General features: G+C 43.9%; 1 protein-coding gene across 1 annotated transcript; it reads left to right on the top strand.

The window, feature by feature from the left end:
* The first annotated feature begins 5409 nt into the window (after positions 1 to 5409).
* LOC110485749 (RING finger protein 122) lies at positions 5410 to 11636 on the top strand. The gene is made up of 7 exons (XM_036940408.2): positions 5410 to 5639; positions 6210 to 6638; positions 8092 to 8249; positions 9174 to 9216; positions 9443 to 9484; positions 9737 to 9819; positions 10106 to 11636. The coding sequence occupies exons 3-7, from the start codon at positions 8146 to 8148 to the stop codon at positions 10224 to 10226; spliced, it is 393 nt and encodes a 130-aa protein (XP_036796303.1). The 5' UTR covers positions 5410 to 5639; positions 6210 to 6638; positions 8092 to 8145; the 3' UTR covers positions 10227 to 11636.
* The last annotated feature ends 9 nt before the right edge of the window (positions 11637 to 11645 follow it).

An 11645-nucleotide genomic window follows, 5' to 3' on the forward strand; every position in this document is an offset into this window, starting at 1 on the left:
CTTTACTTTAAGAATGTGAAATGTCAGAATAATAGTAGAGAGAATGATTTATTTCAGATTTTATTTCTTTCATCACATTCCCAGTGGGTCAGAAGTTTACATACACTCAAATAGTATTTGGTTGAATTGCCTTGAAATTGTTTAACTTTGGTCAAACGTTTTGGGTAGCCTTCCAGGAGCTTCCCACACTAAGTTGGGTGAATTTTGGCCCATTCCTTCTGACAGAGCTGGTGTAACTGAGTCAGGTTTGTAGGCCTCCTTGCTCGCACACACTTTTTCAGTTCTTGATTGAGGTCAGGGCTTTGTGAGGGCCACTCCAATACCTTGACTATGTTGTCCTTAAGCCATTTTGCCAGAACTTTGGAAGTATGCTTGGTGTCAATGTCCATTTGGAAGACCCATTTGCGACCAAGCTTTAACTTCCTGACTGATGTCTTGAGATGTTGCTTCAAGATATCCAATTAATTTTCCTCCTCATGATGCCATCTATTTTGTGAAGTGCACCAGTTCCTCCTGCAGCAAAGCACCCCACAACATGATGCTGCCACCCCAGTGCTTCACAGTTGGGATGGTGTTCTTTGGCTTGCAAGCCTCCCCCTTTGTTCTCCAAACATAATGATGGGCATTATGGCCAAACAGTTCAATTTTTGTTTCATCAGACCAGAGGACATTTCTCCAAAAAGTACGATCTTTGTCCCCATGTGCAGTTGCAAACTGTAGTCTGGCTTTTTGATGGTGGTTTTGGAGCAGTGGCTTCTTCCTTGTAGACCGGCCTTTCAGGTTATGTCGATATAGGACTTGTTTTACTGTGGATATAGATACTTTTTTTACCTGTTTCCTCCAGCATCTTCACTAGGTCCTTTGCTGTTGTTCTGGGATTGATTTGCACTTTTCGCACCAAAGTACATTCATCTCTAGGAGACAGAGCGGTTCCTGACCGGTATGATGGCTGCGTGGTCCCATGGTGTTTATACTTGCGTACTATTGTTTGTACAGATGAATGTGGTACCTTCAGGTGTTTGGAAATTTATCTCAAGGATGAACCAGACTTGTGGTGGTCCACACATTTTTTTCTGAGGTCTTGGCTGATTTCTTTTGATTTTCCCATGATGTCAAGCAGAGGCATTGAGTTTGAAGGTAGGCCTTGAAATAATAGATCCACAGGTACACCTCCAATTGACTCAAATGATGACAAATAGCCTATCAGAAGCTTCTCAAGCTATGACATCATTTTCTGGAATTTTCCAAGCTGTTTAAAGGCACAGTCATCTTAGTGTATGTAAACTTCTGACCCACTGGAATTGTGATACAGTGAATTGTAAGTGAAATAATCTGTCTGTAACAATTGTTGGAAAAATTACTTGTGTCATGCACAAAGTAGATAAAGTAGTCCTAACCGACTTGACAAAACTATAGTTTGTTAACAATACATTTGTGGAGTTGTTGAAAAATGAGTTTTAATGACTCCAACCTAAGTGTATGTAAACTTTCGACTTCAACTGTATGTATGCAGCATTGGTGTGATCAACTTGGTTCTGAGAAGTTCCACGACAAAGTTATTGTAATTCCAAAACCAATGAACCTTCGAGTCAGAATTATGCTGTTGGGTGCGCCTCATGCTTGTGGAATCAACTTTTGTCTTCCTTAAAAGCATTGTTGTTTCTTTGCTAAACCTGTTGTAGAATACCAAACAAAGCTCAGAATGCCCTGAATGCTGGTTTAAAAGCTACCATGAGTAGTAATGTTTGTATTAGTGACATTTTGCAAACAATCAATGATTTAAACTTACTTTCATACTCTAATGCTGACCGATAGTGTTAGATTGTTGTTCTGGAATGTTCTTTGACACACTCAAAATTAACTTTTATTGATTAGGTGTCACAATTCGGTCAAACAGAATTTACAAATTGAAAAACATCTGTCAACTGTAACCCAGATACTAAAACATCAGCATACTGTATGTAATTTCATATGGTATTTACAGTTGTGACTCAGTCTAAACCTTCTCTCAACCATGACAAGTGTCCTCATGACCTGATATTCCATCTCACTCAGTAATTGCATGTAAACTGGACACACACATACACACGCACACACACACCCAGCCATAACAATTTACATGATGGGATAGAAACAAGGTCAGGATTTGCATCTCTCTCTCGTTTCATCCTATCCCCAAGCTTTCAGGTAAAGTGCTTTTTAATCAGTCAGGTAGCCTTTTGGCAATCAATGTTTACTTCACTTCATCTGTCATAAAGCTTTTACAATAACATTTCTTAAAACGCCATTTATTTATTTCATTACATATGCATGGCGATAGATTACATTTATCCTCATATATCAGTGAGTTGTTGACTGTTTGACACAACACTGCTCTCCCATAGCATACCACTAGAGGGTAGAAAAATTACAAATACCAAATCTAACCTCCCAAAGCTGCTTGTCAACACCATTGAGGTGTAAAAGAATGGTCAACGCCCTGCTCATTTTTAAGTCACAGGACACCCGATACAAGCATTTCGCTACACCCACAATAACATCTGCTAAACATGTGTATGTGTATGTGTATGCCCTCCAGGACACCTACACCACCCGATGTCACAGGAAGGCCATAAAGATCATCAAGGACATCAACCACCCGAGCCACTGCCTGTTCACCCCGCTATCATCCAGAAGGCGAGGTCAGTACAGGTGCATCAAAGCTGGGACCGAGAGACTGAAAAACAGCTTCTATCTCAAGGCCATCAGACTGTTAAACAGCCACCACTAACACTGAGTGGCTGCTGCCAACACACTGACACTGACTCAACTCCAGCCACTTTAATAATGGGAATTGATGGGAAATGATGTAAATATATCACTAGCCACTTTAAACAATGCTACCTTATATAATGTTACTTACCCTACATTATTCATCTCATATGCATACGTATATACTGTACTCTATATCATCGACTGTATCCTTATGTAATACATGTATCACTAGCCACTTTAAACTATGCCACTTTGTTTACATACTCATCTCATTTGTACATACTGTACTCGATACCATCTACTGTATCTTGCCTATGCTGCTCTGTACCATCACTCATTCATATATCCTTATGTACATATTCTTTATCCCCTTGCACTGTGTACAAGACAGTAGTTTTGGAATTGTTAGTTAGATTACTTGTTATTACTGCATTGTCGGAACTAGAAGCACAAGCATTTCGCTACACTCGCATTAACATCTGCTAACCATGTGTATGTGACAAATAAAATTTGATTTGATTGGATTTATGTGACCAATACAATTGATTTGAGGATGTTAATGGAGCATAGGGCATCCTTATAAATCAAAAACGTCCATATCGACTGAACATCTTCATCTTGTTTTGTACTACACTCTCGTGGAAGCGTTGAACAGAGTAGCTGATTTGGTTCTGGGAGCAGAGATTCATCTTGGACCGACAGACAATACAGCTGTGCTGGATAATGATGATGTCATAATTATAGGATGATGAGAATGTAATGAATCCCCCGGATCCCACGGAAGCCTCCATTTCCTCCTCATAACAGCTCGTCCCAGATCAGTTTGGGCTGTATAGCCAACTGGTATGACCATAGGGCTTAGCTATAGAGCAGATCTGGTAACAGGGTATCCTCCCACACACTGGTCATTTTCATTAGCAAGAAAACAACAGTTTCTCATTAGATAGGTTCAGGGAGTCACTCCCTCCCTGGTATGCTATGGGAGAGCAGGGTATCGTCAGACAGGGCCACAGTGTCCCACGATGTGCGGGGGAGTTAGGGTCAGTCTGTCCTATCTGGTTTATTTCTCCTGTCTTATCTGGTGTCCTGTCTGATCTTAAGTATGCTTCCTAGAATTCTCCCATCCCCCCCCCCCCCCCCCCCCCTCTCTCTCTCTCTCTCTCTCTTCCCCTCCCCTCCCGGAGGACCTGAGCCCTAGGACCAGACCATGCCTCAGCACTACCTGGTCTGAGGACTCCTGACTGTCCCCTCCCTAGTCCACCTGGTCATGTTGCTGATCCAGTTTCTGCTGTAACCACTGTGAATATTATTTGACGATGCTGGTCATCTATTAAACTTTTACAACATCTTGAAGAACAGTCCGGCTATAATGGCCATGTACTCTTATAATCTCCACCTGGCACTGCCAGAAGAAGACTGGTCACCACTCAGAACCTGGTTTCCCTCTAGGTTCCTGCCTTTCTAGTGAGTTTTTCCTAGCCCCTGGGCTTCTACATCTGCATTGCTTGCTCTTCGGGGTTTTAAGCTGGGTTTCTGTATAATCACTTTGTGACATCTGCTGATGCAAAAAGGGTTTTCTAGAAGGAAAATATGTTTTTGGAACACTGCACGTGATCACGTTTTCACGTGTAGTTTCATGTTGTCACATGTTATCACATTGACTTCACATAAGATCACATGATAACATGAAAACGTGTTTTTGGAATACCTCACATGTGAAATTCATCTGTTTTCCCCCCATAAGGGCTGTGTTAGTCTGTTTTTTCTGTTTGGTGCCAAATGAACATGGCCCAGGGAACCTTCACATGTGAAATTCATTAGTTTTTTCCCCCATAAGGTCAGTTTTAGTCTGTTTTCTTCCGTTTGGTGCCTAATGAACATGGCCCAGGGAACCAGGGCGCCAGGAAAGTATATATCCTCCTTCCTAGCTCCCTACCCTACAGCCCAAATCCTGCAGCTGTCGTCTCCAAGGCCTGTTGGCCTGCTGGTCTGGCAGGACTGACGTGTGGGGGTGGAAGGATGGATGTCTCTGGCCATCTTTCGCTCTCTAGTATTTGTCTTTCTTTCTGCTTTCTTTTGATCTCCCTTTCTCTGTATTTCCCTCTCTCCCTCCAACTCGGCTCCTCTCTCTACCAACATGATAGCAACACGTTTATATATAGACTATAGAAAATAACCAGACTGGAACCAATAACCAAACTGGAAAATAACCAGGGCTTCGACTGACAGAGCTAGCTTCCCAATCCCCCTATATGCGTTGGCTGTGATAGCCATGTTGGTTTTGTTGCCCAGTGATAGTTTTATTGTTTTGAGTAAAAGGACTGGCTGCTGGCATTCCCCTCACCCTGCCTGGCTTTGCATTGCTGGTTTGCAACGTACATATATCACATAATTAATGAGAAACTGGGTTGTTGTCTGGATGGCAGCAGTGCACATGTCACTGACCGGGCCCTCCCTGTCTTTCCTGCAAGACTCCAACACACACACCGTATCCAGTCGTCTCATTCGTCAATGTCTAGCCCCCCTGTCCACCCTCCTGCCTATGCCTGTTTTTACCTCTCCCAGGGAGAAAGGGAGAGAGACAGGGATTGGAGGATGGAGGGAGAAGGGGAGGGCCCACAGGAGAGGGAGGGGGAGGAGGGAAATGAGAGTTGCGAGGCAAAGGACTGGTCACATGACCAACAGCCAGAGCTCTGTTTACAAACCAAAGAGAGAGAGAGAGAGAGAGAGACCCTTGTATTGAATTGAGAGAGGCATAGGCAGAAATATAGGAACAGCAGCAGCAATAGCAGAAGCAGCAGAGGAGGATCGAGGCAGATTTCTAGACCACCATTATGGATTGAGACGAAGAGGGAACCCTGCCATCATGACCAGGCCAGCTGGAGGTGGGAGACTGTCTTTGTCTCAACATTTTCCCCAATCGAAGCAGCAGATGGTTAGAGGGAGAGTAGGAACTTCCCCCTCCTAAATACACACACACACACACTAGCAAAATATCCTAGCTAGAAGACTGTTCTTTGTTTGTGTTTTGGGGGAATCATCTTTTTCCTGCTGTGAAGAGTACGCTCTACCCCCCTAGTAGATCAGAGCCCTGAAGGAGTAGAGGAAGAGGAGGAGAAGAGAGGGCAGACAGAGGGGATAAAGCTTGTGAAAATCCCTCTGTTCAGAAGGATTTGGAGGGGGACAAAGCAGGGACTAATACCTCCCACACTGGAATAAGAGCAGGGACTCTTGTCGTTTGGAATGGTTTTCTGTCACTGTGATGAACTGGACAGTTGTTGTTTACCGGATTGCAATTTATGGAGCTGTTTTTCTCCTGAATGCAAGTTGTTTTGATTGGGAGGAAAGGAAGTGTGTGTTGTTTTGATCCGTGTCGAGAGAAGATTTCACCAGTGGACATTGACATGAGGTAAGAGCCATGTGACTAAACTGATTTCTTCGTCTCTCTCTGACAGTCATCACTTGGACGTCATCGTCAACGTTGAGAGAGGAGAAGGAGCACACACGAGGACTGCAGCACTCCCAATCCCACATCTCCCAATCCTACATCTCCCAATCCTAACCCTCGGGAGCTAATCCAGATTTGGGAATGTCGCGCATAGATTGCTGAGTGGACAAAACCGCACAGCCAGAATCTGTACACTCTTCTTCTCTGATCATCTTCATGGTTTTGTTTGTGGACGATCCACCACGACCTCAAACCACCCCAGCGACTCATTTGTCTTCTTTTAGCCCCAGTTTAGAGACTGATTTTGGGCTTCCGGGCGTCGGGGTAACCTGGTAGTTTGGCCCTCACACAGGTCCAGCCTTCTCCTGACAGGGCCTGGATTTACTGCTGCAGTCCTGGGAGTCAGGTTTCATGCAACCATTCCAATGGTGTAACGGTAAGTGTTTTTCCTCAACCTTCTGCCAAGTCAATGTAATGCAGTCTGTAGCTTACACATCCTGTGTGTTCCACTATAACCCTCCCCCCTCCAACTCTTTACTTACTGCTAACAGGGCTTCTGTAATTGATATGCTTGAGAAATGAGAAATGACGAAGTTGCTTGTGGGTTCAGTTGGGTTTGTCGACAGGGCGAAACGGAACTCAAAATAATTATATTTTCCAGGGTCGTGTTTAGTTAGTTATATATATATATATATATTGGCTACATAGCAACCATCATGTAACTGTAACTAACGGTACGACTAGAGGTTGTTTAGCTATTCAATACCTAGCCGGTCTCTGCATATGGTCCATTCTACATCTGAGAAAATAAACTGTCTATGTAACCATGTTTCAATTCTAAGACCCCCCCCCCCCCCTTACTCCCATTCCCCCCTCCCTTTACCCCAATGTCATATTAATGACCCCCCCCCCCCGTTCTATCACTCCAATTGAAGTGACACGGCCGTTAAAACAGACTGGCAAAGAGAGGGGGGTAAGGGGGCATCTCGTCCGTGGTGAGGCAAATTCACAAGAACAGAACACATGGGGCATATGGGTGGAAGTGGTGCTTCCTGGTTACCATTGTCTTGCCAAATGGTGCCTCAGTCCCTAGAGTGTTGTGTGTCTGTTCATGAAAAGGCTAGCTAAAGCCCCCAACCAACCCCCACCCATGACACACACACACACACACACACACACAACACACAAGCCAGCCACCTAGTCTGTGAAGGGGAGTCTGTGGAACAGATGGCCCACCGACGGAAGTGGAGCCACCGTACTCCATGTTGGTTTAGTTCACTGCCAATTACGTGCCTCGGCTCCAGTCAGAGCAGAGCAATACAGAGCAGTACGGGTGGGATGGGAGCCAAATACCAGGCAGTCACTTCCCCCTCCCTCCTCACCAAATATTGACCTTGTCGTTTGGATTGTCAATACAAGGCTTACTAGGCATTCTAACATGAAGCCCTAGATAGTAAAACACATGTCGGTGGCTCTGGTGTCCTACATGGAGGGTATAATGGAGACGTCTAAGGGAGGAATACCATACAATAAGCAACGCAGTTATAACGAGAGCCCTATATTTAGACTGAAATATATTAGTCCAAATCTAAATATGTCTCTAGTTATAACACCTACGTGAGAAGTGAATCAGCGAGAGATTCTGTGTTCCATTTTAGTGTCTCTCTCTCCTGTTTTAAAGGTGTGTAAACAAGAAGCTGTGAACCATTTGCATGTGGGGATATGTCCCCGGCTCCTCTGTTTTGAGAGGGGAAAACATATCAGTATTTATAACACTTACATTATATGGTAAGTGAGGTAGGCTGTGACATGTTTTCGTTCAAGTCCCTCTATTGTTTTGACAATCTCTTTCATGACAACAAGCTGTGCAAATATTTTTTTTCTCTCAGGATGCCTGTGGTTTAGGTCTCCAGCACTTTGAGAAGTACTGTGGACATAGCAAGATGGATACCACTTACCACCTGCCACTCAATGTCTATGTGATAGTGCTGGGCATCGGCCTGTTCGTTTTCATGCTCAGCCTCATCTTCTGCTGCTACCTCTTCAGGTATGTAGGGTCATCACTAGCTGGAACAGCCACAAAGTGATAAACCCTGCCTATTTCTACCATTTAACCTCTGAATTTAAACCTAACCCTAACATTAACCACACTGCTAACCTTATGCCTAACCCAAACTTAAATAAAGACCAAAAAGCACAGTTTTGTGCTCATTAATTTTGACTTTGTGGCTGTGCCACCTATTGGAAACCCTAGGGCGAAGGACCCAAACAAAGATGGCTGCTGGCCGGTTGCCATCGCAATCAGGATATTAACATGTAGACTTATCCACATGGAGGCTTCACTTATTATGCTTCAAGAGCCTTTCTTTAATGACGTATTATCATATTATAGGCCTATGATATTATTTATATACAGTACAAGTCAAAAGTTTGGACAAACCTACTACTATTTGTTTTATTTTTACTATTTTCTAAAATTGTAGAATAATAGTGAAGACATCAAAACTATGAAATAACACGTATGGAATCATATGTGAGATTCTTCAAAGTAGCCACCCTTGACTTCTACTGTATATTACATTATGTTGGTGTCTGACATTGTTAACGCATCAGTTGTTATATTCTACATCTTAACAAAGCGCCATGCAATGGAAGCAAGAAATACCAAGTCTGACATACAGTGCCTGTCTAGGTCAAGGGTTGTGAATACTTAGAGGGCACTGTATAAGATAGGCCATTGGAATACCCTGCATTTTAAAGTGATGCCACAGAGGTTTTGTATAATTGTGCCCGATTGTGTACTATGTCATCCATTTCGTGTACGTTATCCACCCCCAAATAAGAAATGTTATGAATTCCAATTCACACAATGTTTCAATTTTGTAAAACAAATCAAAGTTTGTCAACTTAATTGCTTTAGTTCCCAGACTCCATCTTTAAACACGGCCATTTTGTATTTGTCTCTTTGTAGGTTGAAACAGCAAGGGACGAGGGAGCAGTTCAGCTACAATGAGGTAGGCCTTTCTCTACACGAGCACGTGTAGCACCGGGGTCTGACCAGGGTTCAACTACTACTACAGTATTTCACACTGTCTGTTGTCGTGCGTTGAAACACAACGCCTACTCTTTATAGTAAACCTTCATTACATCAACCCTGGATTTGTACCAATACCGGTGTGTGTGTCAAGTAGCTCACTCTAACACATGTACAAACTGCTTTTTATTTTTCTTTCTCAACAGGTGGTTCTTAAAGGGGCAGGAAAGAAGCTGAGCCTTCTAGGAGTAAGTCGTGTTATTCTGTGGGACGTTTTTTAGTTCAATGCAGATCGCTTGGAAAATAATTTAACATTTTCTGACCCATTTCTGTGTGGCTCGTGTTGGCGATGCAATGCCGTTCATTTAACCTGGTGTCGAGTGTTTGAACTCAGATGATGTATTTAACTTCGAGCTAAGGGCGGGTTGACTCGATCATTGTTTTTGTAAATGTGACCACACACACACACTAACACACATTTTTCTTCTTGCCCTTAAAAGCAAACGTGTGCAGTATGTTTGGAAGAGTTTCGGACCAGAGATGAGCTAGCCGTGTGTCCGTGTTCGCACGCATTTCACAAGAAGTGAGTTAACCATCAGGCTCGCCTTATAGACAGAGCTTACAAAATGTCAACACGTCTGTGGTCATAATGACGTTCCAGAGGCAGCTGAAACTAACATGATCACATAAATCCTTCTGGTTCCATCCCCCCTTTCCTTGAAGTTAACATCCTTGTCAGATCAATGATTAGCTCATGGAAGAAAGGAATGAAGGACAGACAGAATAAAATGAAGGATGCATCTCGATAATATTTGAACAGGTTATGCACTTTTGAGGACATCTCAGTCTATTTTGTGTGTCCCATCCAGGTGCCTGCTGAAGTGGCTGGAGATCCGTAGCGTGTGCCCCATGTGTAATAAACCCATCCTCAGGCTCCACCCAGACCCCACACAGGGAACTGAGGGGCCCCAGGACCCAGAGGAGGTGTGAAGGACCCACAGGGGCCACCACGACCGCCATACGCACCTGTACACATTTACACAGAATTGATGGTCATTTTATGGACATCACAGAGTCGATTGTATTCTTAAAGTGGCTTCCATGGTGTTAGTCTTTGAGCATTAATCAATATGGCTGGGGTTTGGGTACTGTATATGGATGTTGATTACACCCGTCCAGGCCTTTCAGATCGTCAAGAAAGTCAACGATGACCGAGGGGGCAGGGCGCAAGAGAGTGTTTCAGGATCGGGCCCTACTAGTTTAGCAATGGAACCTAAAAACAACATGATAACTCTAACCTTGAGGGATGTGGTGTTTGGAATTTGGCCATACTAGCATGCCAATGGGGCTTCCTGCAAGAAATGAAGGATAGGGTAGGGGGTCAGGTGCAGCAGGTCAGTTTGGGATTGGGCCCTCCTAGCTTAGCAGTGGAGCTTCATAAAGCTGCCGTCTAGCCTCCCCCTTTAGATCAGGGAGAATGAGTAAAGGCTATACGGACACTCCTGACCCAAATATTCATTTTGCAGGTCAGCAGCGTACTAATAGTATCTCCAGTGAGAATGAGAGGAAAGTGACATAGGAACGGGAGCCACTTTAGAATATCGAGTTCTCCCCCAGTCATTGGACGATGCCTGGTACAATACTGCCAGATACAGCCAATCACAAACGACACGTCAGGCATTCTGAGAAGGTCATTGGTCAAGTATCAGGATTGATGTAAATGGATACCTCTTATACCTCAGGGGTGTTACAATACAAGCCAGCACAAACATGCCATTCAATACCATGTGCCACACACAGAACATGTCCAATACTGCCAACTCCAACCTAGGTAACACGATACTGAGGTCGTCAAAACATTGGTCACGTTCCAGGCCGACTACATTGCAGTCGTGCTGCACACAGCAACAAATGGTTCTGTGCCACGTCATCGACTGAGCAAATGCGGTTAGCTGACATGTTAAAACACTTATCCAGGCGTGGAGATCCGGCAAGAGACTGCAATGTAGTCGGTCTGGAACGCAGCCATTGAGATCTGGCAAGTGACTGCAAAGTAGTTGGTCTGGAACGCGGCCAAAGGCTGGAATCACAAAACCAGTCCAATACCAACATCACAGCAGCTCTCTGATGTACAGAACTATATATCCAGGGGTGTGTCAGAAATGGCACCCTATTCCTTACACAGTGCACTTACCTTTGACCAGAACCCTATGCAGGCCCTGGTCAAAAGTAGTGTACTATATAGGGAATAGGGTGCAATTTCTGACACAAACCAGGTCCATAACCTCGAAGACTGATAGACAGCTTGTCTTGCCTGTATGTATGTACGTAATGTTGTGACCCCCCCCATCTTGTAATTTTGTACCGTTTGTTGCTTTTAAATAAAATATGTATCATCTCTGTGGTGCA

The sequence above is a fragment of the Oncorhynchus mykiss genome, chromosome 13, assembly GCF_057628025.1.
Source record: "Oncorhynchus mykiss isolate SJ-2025 chromosome 13, ASM5762802v1, whole genome shotgun sequence".
Lineage (NCBI taxonomy): Eukaryota > Metazoa > Chordata > Actinopteri > Salmoniformes > Salmonidae > Oncorhynchus > Oncorhynchus mykiss.